A 22,073-nucleotide genomic window follows, 5' to 3' on the forward strand; every position below is an offset into this window, starting at 1 on the left:
CCCAGGATTGATCTCCTTTAGAATGGACTGGTTGGATCTCCTTGCAGTATAAGGGACTCTCAAGAGTCTTCTCCAACACCACAGTTCAAAAGCATCGATTCTTCAGCGATCAGCTTTCTTCACAGTCCAACTCTCACATCCATACATGACCATGGGAAAAACCATTGCCTTGACTAAACGGACCTTGGTTGGCAAAGTAATATCTCTGGTTTTTAGTATACTATCAAGGTTGGTCATAACTTTCCTTCCAAGGAGCAAGCGTCTTTTAATTTCATGGCTGCAATCAGCATCTGCAGTGATTTTGGAGCCCCAAAAAATAAAGTCTGACACTGTTTCCACTGTTTTTCCATCTATTTCCCATGAAGTGATGGGACCAGATGCCATGATCTTTGTTTTCTAAATGTAGAGCTTCAAGCCAACCTTTTCACTCTCCTCTTTCATTTTCATCAAGAGGCTTTTGAGTTCCTCTTCACTTTCTGCCATAAGGGTGGTGACACAAAGGATCAGACATGACTGAAACAACTTAGCATGTACTTGGGCTTCCCAGGTGACACCGTCTGAGAATGCATCAGCCAATGCAGAAGACATGGGTTCATCCTTGGGTCAGGAAGATCCCTTGGAATAGGGGAATGGCAACCCACTCTAGTATTCTTTGCCTAGAAAATTCCATGGACAGAGGAGCCTGGTGGGCTATAGTCCATGGGGTTGCAAAGAGTAGGACACAACTAAGCACTCACCTATGCATTGGGAAAAGTAAGCAGATTCCGGAACAGGTTCCTCCTCTGTCTACTCCGTAAATGTGAGTGCTCCTCAGGGTTCTACCTTTGCTCTCCCCACAGCATTCTTACTATTTCTATGACTTCAGTCATCATCTGAAGAGTCCCAAGTTCACAGCCTGTCATCTCACTCCTAAGTGTAGATCTTTACATCTACTAATACATAAGACAGACTCCTCATGTGAATGACTCAACTCTTACGCACCAGGTCTAAACCTGTTCTTCCTCCCTCTCCACATCCATCTGTCTAAGGCAGGAACCTGGGCCTGTTTGCGGATTCCTTTTCTCCCTCATTCAGTCACCACAGACTACTTTCCGAATATCTGATTTGTCCATGTGCATTCCCACTGTTCTATCTGAATCCAAGCTGTCGTCAGTTCTCACCTGTAATACCGAAAAGAGTCTCCAAGCCCTTAGTCACAACTGTCATCTTCAGTCCACTCTCCTCACTGCAGGAAGTAAGAATGACTTTTCTAAACCGTAGATCTGGAAAGTTTCTGTACCTCAAACCCACTGCCTGGGGCAGATTTTTCCAGCCAGTCTTGCCACTCCCCACTTCGGACAGGCTCCACCCTCCACATATAAGCGCTCTGTGTTACCCTGTGGCAAAATGCTCTCTTTTCCTTCTGTTCTTCAAATGTGTTCTTTTCAGCGCCTATAAGCAAACATTTCCAGGCTATCCACTTGGTTAACAAACATTAAGCTTAGTCATTCTTAAGGTTTTAGCTCAGATGTTACTACACCTAGAAGCCATCCCTGACTTAATATCCTCCCAGTGTTTCAGTGTTCCATAACAAACATTATTCTAATCACCCATTAACTACTCTGTGTTCCAATTACATATGTACTTAGTTGGGTTCCCTGGCACCTTGGTGTTAAAGAACCCACCTGCCAATTCAGGAGACACAGGTTCAATCCCTGGGTCGGGAAGATCCCCTGGAGAAGGAAATAGGAACCTACTCCAGTACTCTTGCTTAGGAAATCCCATAGACAGAGGAACCTGGGAGGCTATAGTCCGCCAGGTTGCAAAGAGTCAGCCATGACTTACTGACTAAACAACAACAATAATAAGGTCCCTGGGCAGGATCCTTATTTGTCTTATTCTTAAAAATATCAACCAGGCCCAGCAGGGCTTCCCTGATGGCTCACCTGGTAAAGAATCCACCTGTAATGCAGGAGACCTGGGTTTGATCCCTGGGATGGGAAGATCCCCTGGAGAAGGGAATGGCACTCCACTCCAGTATTCTGGTCTGGAGAATTCCATGGACTGTATAGTCCATGGGGTTGCAAAGAGTCGGACACAACTGAATGACTTTCACTTTCAGTGTTTATAAAACCAAGATAAATGATGATGACGATAATGGGCTTTTAAAATTTCATTCATGATTTTAAAGTGTTTGCTTGTTCACTTTTATGCCTAGCAGTGTCTTGCATTAGTTAAATCTTAAGGAAGGGATTTAAGATTATAATTTCTGAGGCTACAGATGATAAAAAAAAAGCTAAATCTTTGTTCAATGACTAGAACACTGTGAATGTTTGATAAGAACAAAACAAAGTCAAAGTTTGAATTAGTATCTAAAATCCAATGGTTCAAAACTTGAAAAGCAGAAAAAGGTTAAGAACAGGCACTAGTTTAAGGATTACATAACTGGAAACTACAGGGATTTGAAAAAAAATTCATATTTTATGACAAGATAAAAGTTTAAAGGTAGAAAAAAACTTTGCTCTTTGCCCCCCCCTTTCCCCTCCATTATTTATTGTATATCTGCATTATCATTATGACCAAATCTTCCCCATCAGGGAAAACACCTGCCTAAGGGCTTCCTTGATGGCTCAGCTGGTAAAGAATTCACCTGCAGTGCAGGAGACCTGGGTTAGATCCCTGGATTGGGAAGATCCCCTGGAGAAGGGAATGGCTACCTACTCCAGTATTCTGCCCTGGAGAATTCCATGGACGGTATAGTCCATGGGGTCGCAAAGAGTAGGACACGACTGAGCAACTTTCACTTTTCAATCCTAAAGCGCAATAGTTTCCTAGTATCAACAAGACAACTCCTAAAAAGATGAACTTCTTTCTTGATCCTGTAAAGCATTACATGACATTACTTTGTTCCTGTAGAACTGGGTTGTGCAAACTGTCGATATTACATCATTTGATGTACTGCTCCCGTCTCAAAAAACTTATACTACTGTGATTTGATTTCTAATGGGCAGAACAGTTCTCCTCAATTTGGCTTGAATACAATTTTCCATTTCTTTCTCAGATAGACTGATTAATTTTTATCAACATGCATGGTTTAGCTGGCAGGATATCGGAGACACCCACTAAATGACATTTGGGAGTCCACACAGAACCAATGCTCAGTACCAACCATGGCCCACCAGCTTATCAGGATTCCTCAGGTGTTCTGGTTAGTTTTCCTAGTATCCAAATCTCATAATTTGAATGACGATCCTGAAAATTTTATTCATGCTATTTCACTTAAGATTTGGAGTCTCCCCGGGGCGAATTCATGTCAATGTATGGCAAAACCAACCAATATAATATTGTAAAATAATTTGCCTCCAATAAAAAATTAATTAATTACAAAAAAAAAAAGATTTGGAGTCTCAAGGGGCACTTGTGCACTTCTTAGGCAGGATCTAGGGATTCTGGACAAGGGGCCCAGGGAAATGGCTGGGTATGTTAAATTTGGCTTAAACTGAAAAGGAACAAAAAAAAAAAGGTTGCTATATGGTCTGAACAAAGCTTTTGTTAGTGAAATGAGAGAATGAATTACTCAGCTCTGAGAATAAGGGAGCTCTACTACAATCATCCAGTAAATTACTAAGTAAACACTGCTCATGGAGGGACTGTGGGGGAAGCACAAGCGAGGCTGATCCAGGCACCAGTGGCAGCTGCAGACAGTCACAGGGAGAACTGCGCCCTGTGAGGTGAGCTCCCTGGGGCCAGACTCAGAACAAGCACACTTCTGATCTGCCACACTGTCCTCAGAATGTTGTTCAGATCACATCTCATATCCCACATCTGAATTAGGCTACAGAATAATGAGAAATTGTGCCTTACAGCCAAACCCTTTGGATGGACAGTCACCAACGGGAACACCAACTGGGTTTATGTATGCTTGCAAGTTCTTAAATGCAACTAGAGGATTTCGGCCCTGAAATGGTCACAATAGGTTCTTTTAGCACTTCCAAACTGAATTTTTGCAACAGCAGTTAAGTTTTTCTTTTCTAAAATTATATTAGCAGGGAGAAATATTCATCAGGCTAGCTTCTTAGACCCTTTGAGTGGGAAAGTCTACTAAATTGTTAAAATTTTAGAGTTCTCATCTTAAATATCGTTTTAATTGGTATACATAAGCCCCAAAGACTTAAAAATTTCAAAAGTCTCACTGAAAGATTTGTTGTAAAAGGCCCCCCAAAAAGATTAACGATATAAAAGATACCTAAAAACTTTAACTACTGTTCCCCTCTATTAATCTTCCGTCTGAATTGCCTTTCTACTCAGAAAACACTATCAAATGGCTGTTTTTAGGAATGGGAACACATGAGGCTTGTGTAGGCAAGCCTCTTCAGATCAAAGGCCACACAAGGGCCACAGTTAGAATTTCTTAAACCCAGGGAGAATCCTCAAAATTGTTTACAAATGGATTACCAAGTTGGGAGGTGGGAGGCCAATGGTCTGACTTAACTGACCATAGGTGATACTTGAAGCCTGACAGGAATTCGAGAGGGCCAGCTGGGAAGAGGGCCACACCCCCCCATAAGCTAAATGAAGGAAAGAAAGAAAGATTCCAACATAAGTGAATGGGTATGTCAGTCCTTTGGTGTGACTGAGATGGCCACCCAATTCTTTGAGAAAGGAAAAAAAAAAGCCAAACCAAAAAACTCCTTATTTTACAAATCTAGCCTTTACAGCACCAGAAGTGTGGCTCCAGAAATAATCCAAAGCCCACCAATCCTTTTACCACTCCCAAAATGTCCCCTATTTATCTTAAGAGGTTTGTAAATAGAAGGGAAAAAAATAATTCTGGCCTTGAGGCAGGGTAGATAACTTGTAACTTGGCTTCTCGAACAGAAATGTGAAGTGTCTCTCATAAATACTAGTAAAAAGGGTTTAGCAATCTAAATAGGTGATCATGATTTATTCCATTTGGCAGAAACCCAATTAGAATTCAACCTCTTTTGTAACTGATGGATTTTACATCACCACACCTGATTTCTGGCTGAAATTCAGTAACAGGTGTGTTTCCTCGTATCTATCTATGAGTGCTGTAGATGTGTGGTACTGTCAGAATCATTTGGTAAAATAGCTCTATTTAATTGGTTTAAAGGCAACAAAGCTCTTATGTTAAGCACTCAGAAATATAAAAGAACCTGGTCAGAACGAATTTCAGGTTTCTATGGGCCACAATATATTTAGTACTGACTTAATATCTGTTATTAAGTTAGCTTAAGCTTGTTCGTTTAATTAATAGACATGTCTTTCGAGCATAATACTTTTATTATACTTAAATTTACTAGAAATCAAATAAAATCTTACTATTCCTGTTAGAAAATTGTTCAGCAAGGAAAAATAATAATATGATGAAACTTTTAACCCTTTAGGAGCAATTTATCCTTTGAGAATGTTTATATAAAATACTCCTTCTGAATTTTGGTACCTTGAACTTAGTTGTGCTTAATTAACTTAAATAATGGGAATCCACTGAATACCCAAGTTGTTTCCAAGTAAGATACTGGGACATTATTTACAGAACACAGGTTTCCTTTTGCAGAAGTGAATGTTTTCTAGAAACAAATAGTATTTATAAACTTGCCAATCTAAAGAATAACGTAAAACACAGTTTATAAGTGCTTACTTTTTACTAGAAACTAGGTTTTAAGGTTAAGAATTATAGTATACATAACTAAAGCTACTAAAACAGTAAGGGAAACATTTTAGTATGCAAGGAAGATGGGAAGCATGTTTTCACTAAAAGAGTAAGAGAGGGACTTGCGGGGTGGTCCAGTGCCTAAGAATCCACACTCCCAATGCAGGGGACCCAGGTGCGATCCCTGGCCAGGGAACTGGATCCCAGATGCTGCAACTAAGAGTTCACATGCCGCAACTAAAGATTTAGTGTGCCCCAACTAAGACCCGGTGCAGCCAAATAAATACATAAATAAATTTAAATACATGAAAAAAAAGTATGAGGAATGGAAAGGCTTTTTTTAAAAGGGGAAGACGGGATAGTTTTGTCTTAGAGCTAGCTGGTTGTTTATTTGTAACGGATACAGAAAGTTGTTAAAGGGTGGACGAAAAGGAACACTGAGAAAAGAGTTTTGTACATGGTTGGGAATGGCTAAGATAAGACTGAATTAAAAAATGATTTCTAAAGGTAAAGTATACGAAACCTGAATTTAGTTTTCTCTCTGAGAAGACAGTTTCCTTAAAATACTGAGCTGCTTTTAGTAACAGTGTGAGTCTCTTTGCCTTTCAATGATTTACGACAACCTTTGAGCTCTTTTACTGTCATGCTGGTTAAACGACACTGACCTATGATCCTATATAACCAGGTTTTTGAAAGGTTTTGGTATTTTTGACAAACTTTCCAAAGATCAACTTCTAAATGAAGTTCACCGGACCTTTAGTTAACTTTGAGGTTTTTCAAAGGGTCCCTGGTATATCTTAAATTATCTATTTTCTCTCCATCTCAGAGAGAAGAGTAATTAACTATTAGGCTTATTTGGTATGTTAAATTACATGGGAAGTACTGTCAAATTTGAGTGGTGATAAAACTGCTGCTAAGTCACTTCAGTCGTGTCCAACTCTGTGCGACCCCATAGACGGCAGCCCACCAGGCTCCGCCGTCCCCGAGGTCCTATTAAATGGGTAAATGTTATTAGAAAGTCTAGCTTCCGTGGTGGGCTGTAAAGAATATGCCTGTGATGCAGGAGACGCAGGTTTGATCCCTGGATCAGAAAATCCCCTGGAGGAGGAAATGGCAACCCATTCCAGTATTCTTGTCTAGAAAGTTCCATGGACAGAGGAGCCTGGTGGGCTACAGTCAGTGGGGAGTCTGGTGGGCTATAGTCTATGGGGTTGCAAAGAGTTGTTTATGATTGAGCAACTAACACTTTTACTTTTACAGAAATTCCAGAAATTATATGGAACTCCTAAAATGTCCTGGTAACATGTTATCAGATAATTTAAGAAATTATCTTAAATTGTTTTATGTCACAGCAGTAACTAAGTTTGTCAACTGGACTAGAATCAGGTCTTTACCTTAACTTTTCAAATCTTTTGTAATTTATGGACAGTTATTGTTTTACTTCAATGTTTGGGCAAAAATACTTCATCTTCAAGAATATTCATAAAAAGAACTTTTTTACAAGTACAGGTTTCTGATAACTTTCAAATCATACCACTGAACTGGGTAAGAAATTAAAGACTTCTGATGGAAAACTGGATGGTTTCATAAAACTACTAACTAAAGATTAAGATCTAGGATTAGTCTCACAGGACTGAATGAACTTATGAGTATGGTTATAATTTTTGTTTTTCGTCTGAAATACTATTCATTTTTAATCTGCTTTCCAGATATAAAGAAACCCTTAAATTACACCTCTGTATATAGAACTAAAACATTTATCTTTTCTATCTGATCCCTTCAGAATCTGTAAACTCTTAGGTTCCCAGCAACTTACCCAGGTACACAATGAAGGCCATCTACTAACAGGTACAGGAATCTCATGGTATTAAGGGCATCTAGAGAAGAGAGAAATTCACCTAAACCCAGCACCCAAATCAACATTTATCACAGGCAGAATCCATGACATGCCTTTGGTGTGGCTTTCCTGGCCTCGAGAGTTTAAGTTCAATCTGAAATTCACTATGAAAAGTTCCATCACAGTTAATTTAAAGAGTCTATGTGGTCAATTAATCAGACATTTTGTGAACAAATTAGTCTTAACGTGGCTGTATTTGGTAGAAATTATGGTAATTTTAGAGAAAGATAATGTTTAAGTGAATATTAAATTCTAGTTTTATTAAATGAGGTCTTCACTACTGCCTAAGATTCTAGTCCAAGATAGTTTCCTTGTTGTCATATTATTGTAAAGTTTAGTTATTAAAAGGGCACTCGAAGTATGTTTCTGAAGCTTATCACAGTAATTTAACTTTGGATGAAGATCAGATGTGCCATGACCTGCAACCAGGAGATTATTCCTACTGGAAAAGGTTTCAGATAAAGGACTCAGTCACATTAGAAGGGACTGTATTAGGCCTCCTCTCCTGAATAAACTGCAACTCCTGTTTCTGACACCTGACTTCAACGAAAAACAGTATTACCAGACCAACACAAGAAGACACCTAAAGGAGACAGCTAGTCCAAGATGCTGGACCAGGTCTGTATACTGATAACTTTGATAACTGCTTACACTCGTTTTTTGTTGGGGTGAGGGGAACTCATACCTTTGCCAATGAATTAAATGTATTTCTTTCTTTAGTTCAGTCGCTGAGTCGTGTCTAACTCTTTGCAACCCAATGGACTGCAGAACGCCAGGCTTCCCTCTCCATCACCAATGCTGGGAGCTTGCTCAAACGTATGTCCATCGAGTTGGTGATGCCATCCAACCATCTCATCCTCTGTCGTCCCCTTCTCCTCCCACCTTCAATCTTTCCCAGCATCAGGGTCTTTTCTAATGAGTCAGTTTTTTGGTTTCAGTTTCTTTCTTGGGCTCAATATTTGCAAGTTTAAAATTAATCTAATCACTGGGTTTGGGGCCAATTATCTATGTCCCAGGTTGTCCTGCTGGATTTCTCTTCTCCAAGGCTCTAACTGGATGGCCCTTGGACATTTTATTTTAAAGAAACTCTAGCACCATGCAAGCTAATATCACTGGCAATATCCCTAACTGAGATGCTCTTATCTGGCCAAGTAAAGATGCCTATTCTGAATCTGGCCATAAACAGCCCATTTCATTAGATGGTGAATACTGGGTAGCTCCTACAAGGACCCAATGGATTTACACAACAAATTCATGACCTTGGTTTTTCCCAAGTTGGTTAGGAAAACACATAGTTCATTTGCCTTGGGCTTGAGGTCCCTTATGGGTAGCTTCTGCCAATCTGTAATGTGAGTACACTGGTTTCTATCAGGTATCCAATGGTATGACCATTTGGCCACAATATTTGGTAACTCATCTTATGCCACATGAAGAGCTAAATTTCCACTTTGACAATCTTCTTCCTAGTTTAGGGGAAACACTAGGAAAAGAGTTCAGTTTAGGAGGATCTTGGCTTAAATCTCTATTAATGATGCTGCTGGTCCTCCTGACAATTTAAATGACAGTTTGTGGAGTTACAAAGTGATAGTTTCTTGCCTTCCATACTGTGTGTCACCTGTTAATAGTAAAATAATGATGTCTAAACAACTTAAATTTGCAGATCACATCTATACAGTGAAATAGTGGGCATACATGATGCACAGGTGAGGAAATTTGGGTTAAATCATGTTGGACAACCTGGAATCAGCTCTCAGTACTTGTTGAACATCCTGCTAGTATAATTGCCCCACCAAAAGAGAACTGAGCTATTGCGACCCGGCATTGAGAGACATGATGGACTGATCAACGGCAGGTAAGCAACAACCCTGGCGTCAAGGGGCCAAATATTTGATTGCCTAATGCTTTCTATCAAAAGGTTAAAGATCAAAAGAGGGAAATTGTGAAATAAAATTTATATTTTATGGCAAGACAAGAAAAATTTAAATGTTTTAAAAAAAAACCCTTTTTCTCTGCCCTTTGGCCTCCCCTTTCCCTGCTACTGTATACGATATTATCTGCATCCTGCATCATAACCAAATCTTCCCCATCAACAAAAACACCTGCCCAATCCTAAAACACAATGTTCTCCTAGCATCAACTTCTTAAAAGATAACCTTCCTTCTTGATCTTGGAGTGAGTCATGTTACCTACCAGTTTATACTTGCAGAGGAGAACTGTGTAAACTGTCAGTATTACATCACCTGATTTGATGTAAAGCCTTTTGTCTCAAAAACACTTGTAATGAATGGAACAGTTCTCAGAGCTTTCTGAGATGCTGTTCCTGGGATATAATCTTCAATTTGGCTCCAATAAAAATTTCCATTTCTTTCTTAATTTTTCATCAACAGAGAATTGATGAGAAAAAAACTGAAGTCCCCTTAACTATGAAAAGAGAAAGAGGGAGGTGCATTTCAACTAGGTGGGAAAAAGATGGTTTAGTCAACAATTCCAACTGGAATATAAAATTAGATTACTCCATTACATCAAAATTTAAAAAAAAAAATCAGATGTGTTAATATATTTAGAAGATATCATTAAAAAAAAGAACAGAAAATATAGATAATTATTTGAAGTACAGTGTGAAAGGATTTCAATCTAAAATGGAATCTGAGGATATGAAATAGGAATCTCATGCCTGTACCTGAAGAATGGAACTTAACTGAGAGAATGATTTCCTGTAAATGCCATATCAACAGAAGACAGAGCCTTATCTCCAGACCAACGACCATCTGCCAAGTATCTCTCCCTATCTTCAAGCTAATGAACTTACTGCTTGGACTCTGGCTGGACTTCTGCGCTCCTTGCCCATAAAATACAGCTTGCCCCACAGCCTCTACAAAACTGCTTGTAACTTGTTACTTGGCATGCATTTCCCAAATCGTAATCTCTGCTATTCCCAAATAAACTCAATTTCTGGTAATTTGAGACTGCCTCAGTTTACATCTTTAGGCTAAAAAAAGAACGCTTTTTAAAACATGAAAAAAACATAAAGATAACTATCAAGACTGTGAGTTAAATACAAGAAAGTATAAAATTTTACATGGCGAAACTAATAAGATTTTTTTAAACTATTAAAAAGAAGAAAATTGAGAAATGAAGTCAATTCTGTTCATCTTCTAAATCAAGAGAGGAAAAACACCCAAATTCTAACAATAAAAATGTCAAGGAATGTGTACAAGAGAGCCACTAAAGAAGAAATGCAAATAACCAATAAACATTTTTAAAAGAAAGCCTAAATCACATCAATAAGGCAATTTCTTTAAACTAATAAACCTATAAACCTATCACAAGGATCCTCCTTTTCTCTCCTCTGAAATAACAAAAGGGGAGACAAATACGAAATCATACAGTCGGACAAACAAGTTCCATTTGGAGAGTGCATTCCTAAGTCCAATTTGTTTGAAAGTCCAACATAGTTAGCTCAGGTAACAAACTAACACAATGGGCTATATAGTACTACACTGTAATAAGTTTATAATACTTCTCACACAAATAATATATAATACTATAGAGTACACAAAAGCACAGCCACTTGTAGAGGATGTACACACACACACAGCAATGTACATCGCATACAGAAACCAACTGATGTGACTGGATATGCGAATGAATGTTTGCAATGTGAAAAAAATACGGCAAATTTTAAAGGCTCATAGCTCCCCCCCAAACAAACCTAAAATAGCAAATCAACCTGCTCAGCTTCAGAATAAAAGTTCAAATTTTCCTTTTAACAGCTAATATTTCAGTAATCTAGACTTTAGAATCCAAGACAATAGCTGATTATGCAATTTTTATACATTCTAGAAGGAATGAAATGACAGCTTATTAATTTAAAAATATTATCGCTCAAGTCTTCATACTACAGATTTTCACAGCTGGAAATCAATCCCAATATAAAAAATATTATCAATAGCAGGTCTTTTTTTCCTTTCTAGGATAAGAACAGCAAGGAATTTTTCTTCTACTTTCTTAAATACAATCTAATGTCTTTTTTTTTAAACATTGTACTTTCATGTCAATGATACTCCTTGTACGCCTGCATGTGTGCGTATATGGAGAGACAGATTCCACTAACTGCTTAACAAATAACAAAATGGGGAAAGAAGCTGATTTCAGACACTGTTCAAACATAAAGCTGAGGCGATTAGAACAGTTCATGCTCTGCTATGGATAAGGCCTCACAGAATACAGCACAGAATAAAATCTTTCACCAGTCAAGTTCTCGGAGTTTTCTTCTGTAGGTTGCTTTTATTTAAAAAAACAAAAACAAAAAAACAGAATTAGGGACTTCCTTGGACTTCTAGTGGTTAGGACTCTGCAGTCCCAATGTAGAGAGCACAGGTTCGATCCCTGGTCAGGGAACTAAGATCCCACATGCTTCACAGTGCAGGCAAAAAAATAATGCATCTATTGATTTCAAATAAAATTTAAAAAAAAGAAAGAGTTACAAGGTAATATCAGTAAGTATAACCCTCACTGGCAAGACAAAAACTTGTCCTATAAAGTAGACAGGCCTAGTAATGAGCCTTTTAAGGCTCTTTATTTAAAGTTTTGTAGGAAAAAAAATCTTTTCAGGGTAAGCCTAGCATATATATTATAAAATATTCAAAATATTTAAAGGTTACAAAAACATAATATAAAAATCACTTCTGTGACATAAATATATAATATGTTTTTTCTATGTGTTTCTTTTCCTAAGACCAAAACTATAATTTCATACCTCATAATCTGGTCCTCCAAAGTGAGATTTTTTCTTAAGTTCTGTCATGGCATTTTTGTATGCTTCCTCCACTCTTCTTCTCTTCTCACTTTCCTTTAAAAAATAAAACCAGATGAAGAATTTATCATGTGATATGGGATTTGTTTTTACATTTCACCAAAATTTTATAATTTGGCCAAAAAAATAACTCTTACTCCTGTAAGAATTTGTCTTCTGCTCAAAAAAAGAAAAGAAAAAAATGAGTATTCTGCTCAAGAAAACACTTTTTTTTTCCCTGGGCTATATATAACATACAAGCTACCATTAAGATCACCTACTAGGTAGGTTTGGAGAAGGAAATGGCAATCCACTCCAGGATACTTTCCTGGAGCATCTCACGGACAGAAGAACCTGTCAGGTGCAGTCCATGGGGTCACACAGAGCTGGACATGACTGAGCGCCTAACATACACACACTAGGTAGGTGATATATTTACATGGATTAAGTAACTACCAAAGTGTCCACATGTCAAAAAAAAAGAGATACGTTAGCATCAGAGAAACGCCTATAATACATATTCATGTGTCTGTTTCCCCCAGTAGCAGCTAAATTTAGTTTGTTATAGAGAAAAAAAGCAAGTAATGGATGACAGGAAGAAAATAACTCAATAACTGGTAAAACCAATCACTACAAAAAAGATATTCTAAGAGATATTTCTTATACTTTCCAACTGCTGGATTAACGGGCTGAAAAAGAGCTTAGATTTCTACTTTAACCTTCTGCTTTTATAGATAAGGTCTATAGCTCTCTGAATCTGCTAAAAGATCCAAGGACAAAATCTAAAAGGCTGGCCTTGGCACCAACCTCAAACTTTCTTTTTTAGAACAATGGACTGCAATGGGTCAAATCTGATATTAAAGCCTAACAGAATTATTATTAATATAAAGAACCTAACACCTTTACTCCTTCACCTCAAATATTTAAGGGTTAAAGTCCAAAAAGAACTCACACAGAGCTTACCCACTTCTAAAAACCCTATCTGAATTAACCTGGTGAAAATCAATGAGTTAGTATACTAGGCCTACAAACTGATTTTTGTGTACTGAAGTGAAGACAGGACTACAGAACCATCAGAATGGCTAAAATTAAAATATAAAAAATCACTCACAAAAAAAAGACAATACCAAGTGCTGTCAAGGGTGAAAAGCAATTAGAATTCTCACTTACTTGCTGGTGGGACTATACGGATGTAACTACTTTGGAAAACTGTCTACCTCTATACACCTAAAGCTAAGTACATCAACTAGTAATTCTACTGCTTGGTATATGCCCAAATGAAAACAGTGCATATATCCACCAAAAATACACATAACAATGCTCACAGCAGCTTTATTCACAAGAGCCAAAATAAAAAAAATGTCCATCAACAGGAAAAAGGAAAAAACACAGTAAAGTCATAGAATGAAAATGTATCATACAATGAACAGTATACAGCAATAATACTATATAACAATAAAAAACAACAAATTATCACTAGAAGTTACAAGATGAAGGAACTTCAATATCAGTGTTGGGGAGGGGGTAGTCAGACACAAGAGTATATTTTGTATGATTCCATTCACATGCTGTCCAAGAACAGGCAAAACTAATCTATAAGGATATATTAATAAGTTAAAACTGTGGTTACTTCTGGAGGCAGTGGTATGGTATGGAGTACGAAGAGGCATGAAAAACCTGGGGGGTTACAGAAGTTCTACATTTTGATTTGAGTAGTGGCTACAGGGGAATATACATATGAATAAAACTCATCCAGAAGTACATTTAATATTGGTACACTTCACTGTATATATATTAAACCTTAATTTTAAAAAATGAACAAAACAAAAACACACAGAACAGCAATAACACTAAAAAGACTTCGAGGAAAGTGAATAAACATGTGAAATTATACACCTGTGACTCTATTAACATAAACTAACATCTTTGATGAATAGTTTTTCTCTTATTAATATTGTTAACAACTAAAATTGCTTAATCTTAGAATTCTTGGACATAACTGGCTAAAAATTAAGTATACTTCTATAAAAGAAGGAATTATTTATACAGGTAACTGAGAAAAATCATCACCACTGAAGAACATTCATTTTAAATTATTTAACTATAAGAACAATGGATATAATGTTAGAAATCTACATAAGAGCTATTAAAGATAAAATTGGAGACTACAGAGATTTATATATATATTAAACATATCTACTATATATGTATATATACTATATACTAGATAAACATATATTAGAAATCTACATAAAAAGTATACAGCTATTAAATAGCTATTATTTTATCAACTATCATTTATTTAATTGCTCTCATTAGATTTTAAGATCCTTCAAGAATTACTTCCTGTTCATTACTGTTTCCTCATTTCTAGCTTACAGTTTAGCACACAACAAGCATACAAATACTTCTTGAAAAAAACAAAATTTCAATTAAACCATATTGTTATCATTGTACTTTCCTTCCCAATTATATCAATTACCTAAGTGAAGTTAAAGTAGCTCAGTCGTGTCCAACTTTTTGAGACCCCATGGACTATACAGTCTATGGAATTCTCCAGGTCAGAATACTGGAGTGGGTAGCCTTTCCCTTCTCCTGGGGATCTTCCTAACCCAGGGATCGAATCCAGGTCTCCTGCATTGCAGGCAGATTCTTTACCAGCTCAGCCAAGGACATGTTTGTTGATAAACAACCTCTCTACTCAAGAATTCCCTAATCTTTAGAGTGTGTGTGTATATATATATATATATATATATATATATATATATATATATGAGCATATATGTACATACATGTGTATACATATATATACATACACACACTAAATATATGTGCATATACTGTGTATGTACACATGCATTTACATTTCCTATAAAATGTAACTGGGATCCTGTATCAACCTTGAGAAAACACATGATGGTGGAAAAGGTGAATGAGACTTGTAAGAGCACTATAAACTACAGTTGTGTGAAGATTTCAATTAATACTACCATCTTTTGTGCTGTTATTTGGTTAAATATGGTACAAAAAAAAAGTGTTCTTTTCACAGGTTCTTTGACACAGTCTATTTGGTGCTGCCCAGTAAAGAAAGCGAATGGATAAGATTACCAATATGAAGACAACTGCAAATCCATGTCCCTTTTCAAATAAGAAATTTGACTGCCGAAAAGATGGGGAAGCCATGTGTTATTCTTAATGGATTCTTTTAGGCAGTGTCGTTACAAAACATGACTGGAGATGGTGACCTTCTAGGGAAGGATTAGTAGACGGGGTAGGGGTGGGGGGGTGCTTAAGAGAAAGCTACCAAAAAGTTTTGAATAAGCTAATCTGGACAAGCTGAAAGATCCTCTTGAACCAGTAGTCTAGTGAATTTAGAGAGTTGTCCTGTTTCCTCATACTTTTATTTTTTTGTATGACTCCTCTAAAAATTCACTATGATCCACAATTGAAATCGCTGATGGTGTAAGTTTGACTCCAGAATAATAATGAAGTAACCGTATGTACCTTAAATGGATTTTTTACTGCTTGGTTTTAAAAGAAAACATATAGTCAGTCAACCTGGCTCACTTTCACCTGCGCCTGAGAACATGGAACCTTTTTAAACATCAAGTGCTATTAAACCTACAGCCATTCTGCTATTACATCAGTGATGACACTGCTTTCCTTAGTGCTCTGCTCAAATGCTAAGACCTCCAAATACTGCAAGCAGTATGACTCACTAGTGGGCGATAAGATTCTGACTGACACCCGCTCGAAGATCCAGAGATGAAATACAGAAGAGGAAAATTCTTCTAATTCTGCTACTTAATACCTCTAGACAAGCCTCTGGGCCTCAGCTGCTTCTATAAAATGATGGCACTGCACTAGAACTAAATTCTCTAACATATGCTTTGGTTCTAACATTTTTATGATGTTAAATTATAAACAAAAGTTTTCCTACTAAACAAATACACTGAGCCAAATTCTACTTCACACTTATAACCAAAGATTCATATTATAACATTGTTTTATCAGTGCTGAAGTTCAAACAAAGGCAGGAAAGGTGAACATAAAGCAAATGTTCAATGAACAACAAAATGTGTGCTAAGTGACACCAGTGATGTTGGAAAACATACACGGCCATGAATGCAGTAAGTTAATATTTGACTTTATAAATTGGTATTTTTTATATATACCAAGTAGATCATATAACTTAGGTATACTTTCATGTGTTAGACAATAAAGTTAGGAACCTATGTTAAATGGTTCATACTCCTATTCCAAAGCATTAATATTATCATTAGAAAAACTTTTATGTTAAAATCCAATGAAGAATGCATATCATACAATAACCAAATACATAACCAGTGAATCTCATTAGAAAAATGAATTTAAGATGTTCTAAAGTTTTAGAGGATTAGTACCACCTGCTACTTCTAATAATCCAAAAGATCTTTCCCTAAGAAGTGAGTTAGGTTTAAATGTTTTTGATTGGTATATAAACAAAATCTAATTATTTTTTAAAAAGAAGAAAAGAGACTCTTACCTTGTCCATTCTCTTTTGCCAGCTATCCTCACGTTTTACCATTAGCTCAATACAATGAGAAAGTGTAGCAAGGATTCCGGCAGTAGTTGCTTTAAAAGTTATCGCCTCACCTTTAAAGTCTATACCATTAATTCCTTTTGGTGTTACATGTGGAAATACTGAAAAAAAAAATTATTCACTATAAATCTTTATAGCAAAGAAATAATTTCTCACTACAACGTAAAATTAGATATTTTTTAGAAAACTATAACAGCAGAACTTTCAAAATGGAGTTGCCTTCCTGTTGGCCAACACTTAAAAATTTCCACCCATCTCTACAAGCAAAGAAGCTTGGGACAACATATGTACTCTCAAGTCCTTTTCTCTAAACTCTGTTTCCTGAAATCTATTTGCTATGTTGTACTTTGGCCACCTCATGCGACGAGTTGACTCACTGGAAAAGAGTCTGATGTTAGGAGGGATTGGGGGTGGAAGGAGACGGGGACGACAGAGAATGAGATGGCTGGATGGCATCACCGACTCGATGGACATGAGTTTGAGTGAACTCCGGGAGTTGGTGATGGACAGGGAGGCCTGGCGTGCTGTGATTCATGGGGTTGCAAAGAGTCAGACACGACTGAGCGACTGAACTGAACTGAACTGACCCAGTAAATAAGTGGCAAGAGAAGTAATAATTTAATAATAACAGATAGCCTAGAGTGAGACCTAATTATGGCAAGAACTATCTTATATTTTGAGAAACCCTGAATTAAGAAAAAAAATCTGAGGAGAAACTGCCGAAATGAATAAGGTAACATAAAAAACTTAAGTAAATGTCTGAATATAATTCTGGGACCAATGCATACATATATATATATCATACATATATATCATAATTTTAATTTATGAATTAAATGATTGAATTAAGTGAACAATCTTAAAAAAAAACTTCTAAGATGCAAATAAGACAGCATAATATCTTGAAGCTTTATTCATCTATTTTTGGGCCACCACGTGCAGCATGTGCAGTCTTAGTTCCCTGACTAGGGTTTGAACCCACAACCCCTGCATTGGAAGCATGGAGTCTTAATCACTGGACAGTCAGGGAAGTCCCAAAGCACTATAGTTATAAGAAACCATTTCAATAGAACTCTTATAAATGAACTAATACTTCCAACTTTAAAAACTCATAATGTAGATATGACAGCAAAGCCACAATCCAAAAAACAAACTGACAAACTAAACTTCATCAAACTTTACAATTTCTACTCTTGAAGGCACTGTTAAAAGAATGAGTTGCGGTTGTGGGATAAGTTAAGTCTAGAGAGCTAATCTATAGTTAATAATAAAATAATGGTAACTGAGAAAATATGTTGATGAACTTGACGGCAGTAATCATTTCACCATAATCATATACACCAAATCACTATATTGAACACCTTAAACATGTTGCTGTTGTTGTTTAGCTGCTCAGTTGTGTCTGACTCGCTTCGATCCCAAGGACTGTAGCCCACTAGGCTCCACTGTCCATGGGATTTCCCAAGCCAGAATACTGAAGTGGGTTGCCATTTCCTTTTCCAGGGGATCTTCCTGACCTAGGGACTGAACTCACATCTCCTGCTTGGCAGGTGGATTCTTTACCAATGAGCTACCTGGGAAGTCTCACCTCAAATATATATAATTATCCATAAAAAATTTTTTTTAAAAAGAATGATGAAACAAGCCACAGACTAGAAAAAAAATCTTTGCACAGAATACATATGATAAAGGATATATCCTTTATCTATTCATCCATATATATATAACATATTAATATAGATATCTCAGTATATTAACATATCAATACAATACACAGTAATCTCAATAGGAAAATATAATCTAATTGAAAATTGAACAAAAGATATGAATACACATTTCACCAAAGAAGAAATATGAACAGCAAATAAGCAGATAAAAAGATGCTCAACACTTATAGTTACTAGGAAGAAGCAAATTAAAACTACAGTGAGATACTACTATACACCTATTAGAAGACTAAAATTTTAAAAGACTGAGCACATCAAGAGACAGTGGGGATATGGAGGGACTTGAGCTCTCAAATATGACTGGTGAAAAGTAGTTTGGAAGGTTTTAAAAAGTTAAATATATACCTACCATATGAATCAACCATTCCATCTCTCCAAAGAAATAAAATATATATCCATTAAAAAAACTGTATTTGAATGTTCACAGGAACATTATTTATAATAGCTCCAAACTGTAAACAACCCAAATTTCCACCAACAGACAAATGCACTGAAGAAACCTGTCATGTCACCTGTATAAGGGAATACTACTCAGCAATAAAAAGACACTGAATAATGATATGTATAACAACGAGAAATTTCAAACTAAGAAAGAGATCAGGCAAGAAAAACTGAATTCATTAGATTCTAGAAAATACAGACTAATCTACAGTGACAGAAGGGTTGTGGTTGGTTGAGAAGTGGAGAAAAAGGGAAGACAAAAGGGATGGAGGCAGGGAACTTTTGAAGGACAGTCTTGATGGTGGTCATAGCTCATGATAATATTAAAACTGACCAAATGGTACACTTTAAATGTATATACAGTGTATGGTATGTTAATTACATCTCAATAAAGCTGTCTAAAAATCGATTTTCTTTTTCTTGTACTCACTCTTATAAAAAGATCTGGACTCTCAATTCTATTCCACTGTTCTATATATCTTTCCTTGAATTCCAGAAAAACATTTACTTTTGCTTCATTGACTACTCTAAAGCCTTTGACTGTGTGGATCACAAAGTGTGGAAAATTCTTCAAGAGATGCGAATACCAGATCACTTTACCTGTCTCCTGAGAAATCTTTATGCAGGTCAAGAAGCAACACTTAGGACCGGACAAGGAACAACAACAGACTGGTTTCAAATTGGGTAAAGAATACATTAAGGCTGTATATTGTCGCCCTGCTTATTTAACTTATATGCAGAGTACATCATGCAAAATGCTGGGCTGGATGAAGCACAAGCTGGAATCAAGATTTCTGGGAGAAATATCAATAACGTCAGATTGCAGATGACACCACCCTTATGGCAGAAAGCGAAGAGGAATGAAAGAGCCTCTTGATGAAAGTGAAAGAGGAGAGTGAAAAAGTTGGCTTAAAACTCAACATTCAGAAAACTAAAATCATGGCATCTGGTCCCATCACTTCATGGCAGACTTTATTTTCTTGGGCTCCAAAATCGTTGCAGATGCTAACTGCAGCCACAAAATTAAAAGACGACTGCCCTTTGGAAGAAAAGCAATGACAAACCTAGATAGTGTATTAAAAAGCAGAGACGTTATTTTACTGACAAAGGTCCATATAGTCAAAGCTATGGTTTTTCCAATAGTCATCATGTATGGATGTAAGAGACCATAAAGAAGGGTGAGCACAGAATTGATGTTTCTGAACTACGGTGCTAGAGAAGACTCTTGAGAGTCCTTTGGACTGAAAGGAGATCAAACTAGTCAATCCCAGAGGAAGTCAATCCTGAGTATTCACTGGAAGGACTGATACTGTAGCTGAAGCTCCAATACTTTGTCCACCTGATGCAAAGAGTTGACTCACTGGAAAAGAGCTAATGCTGGGAAAGACTGAAGGCAAAAGGAGACGAGGGCAACAGAGGACAAAATGGATAGATAGGATCCCTGACTCAACGGACGTGAATCTGAGCAAACTCCAGGAGATAGTGAAGGACAGGGAAGCCTGACATGTTGCAATATATGGGGTTGCAAAGAGTCAGACAGGACTTAGCAACTGAAAAACAATTTGAAAATATGCCATGGCCACAGATTTTACTTCATATTCTTTCATAATTTCAGCAAAAATAAGCATAATTAGATTAACTTATTTTTCTCACAAAGGCTTATTTGCAACTTTAAAAAAGTTTTAAGAATCCATGTCAGCTTTTTCTTAGAATATATTAAAAGAAAGCACTGACTATGAGTCACAGGCTTCTGTTACTTCTCCCAAAAGATCCCACATATATGTGATACCATGTGTTATTTGTCTTCGGTTTATTTCTTAGCATAATGCCCTCCATGTTCATCTGTGTTAAAAACACAGATTTCTAATGAACAATTAGGAGTTCCATCCAGAAAGTAACTTGTTATTAACTGATATATGAAATAAACCACCTTTTTCCTGAGTTTATGAACAACTGTGCTATGAAAGCAGCTATTTCAGTAATTTTCCTTTAGTAACACTGATTAAATACGTTGCAACACCAGTTTATCAAGTGGAAAGAGAAAAGAACATTAAAGACAGAAATAGACGTTAAAGAAACATTCAAGTTCCATTACATCTTTCCTAAGAAATACTTTTTCAGTACTAGAAACTGATTCTGCCAAACACTACTGAAATAACTGGCCAATGTCTAAAATTCAGAATGAAATATTTGTCAGATAAGCTGTTGCATTACTTAATGTCAGACTGTATTTTACTTCCATGTCTTTTCCTAGAAGAAACTTTCATGTTCCAACTTAAAAAGACTTTTTACAATAACTCCATTAAATAATTATTCCCGTTAAATAATTAGTTCCTGTGACACTTTAGAAAATATATTTTTTCCAAATAACTTGGAGGGGGAAAACTTTACTACTTACCCTTTTCCTTATTGCCATTAGTATTATGCAAGAAGTCTCCATCAGAACGTGTCGTAGGAAAGTCATCTTCATCATCTTCTACCACTAAATAAAATATATTTAAGAATATCAGGATGAAAGCACACAGAAATCAACCAGTTTATTCTCATGTTCAACTGATTAAATATCCTCTGGATTCCATGAAAATGCGATCTTATTCATCTTTGTAATTTCAGTGATCCTCAGTGGATGTTCAGTAAGTATGCTGGACTTGAAATACATTATTATAAAAACCATAAACATTCTCATTTCTGTAAAGGCTAGTACTGAGATATACATTATTCTGCACTTTAAGTCTTCCTATCTCTTCCTCCTTACCTTGGGGAGATTTTCTAATTCTGCCAGAGACCTACAAAGACTGAAGAGGATGGTAATGGTATCAATACATAAAGATATTTTATCTTGCCTCCAGGATACGCAGGGAAAATATAATGACTTACAGTTGTGGTACTGATTTTAATTCATCCCAATATGTCTGTGCCTGGACATTCCTTTTAACTTACCCAATTCCAGGAAATACAGAATCCCGTGTTCTTCAACA

The 22,073-nt window shown here is 36.6% G+C and overlaps 1 protein-coding gene across 3 annotated transcripts in view; it reads right to left on the bottom strand.

The window, feature by feature from the left end:
- CERT1 (ceramide transporter 1) overlaps positions 1–22,073 on the bottom strand; it is a 134,892-nt gene that overhangs the window by 32,550 nt on the left and 80,269 nt on the right. For all 3 annotated transcript variants that reach the window (XM_088839877.1, XM_055436302.2, XM_055436301.2), the window contains 3 exons: positions 21,494–21,577; positions 16,871–17,028; positions 12,310–12,402 (listed from right to left, as the gene is read on the bottom strand). In XM_088839877.1, coding sequence (XP_088696003.1) covers positions 12,310–12,402; positions 16,871–17,028; positions 21,494–21,577 — 335 coding nt within the window. The remainder of the gene's footprint in view (positions 1–12,309; positions 12,403–16,870; positions 17,029–21,493; positions 21,578–22,073) is intronic.

This window comes from Moschus berezovskii, chromosome 9, assembly GCF_049115385.1.
Source record: "Moschus berezovskii isolate FMDL1 chromosome 9, NW_MosBer_1.0, whole genome shotgun sequence".
Lineage (NCBI taxonomy): Eukaryota > Metazoa > Chordata > Mammalia > Artiodactyla > Moschidae > Moschus > Moschus berezovskii.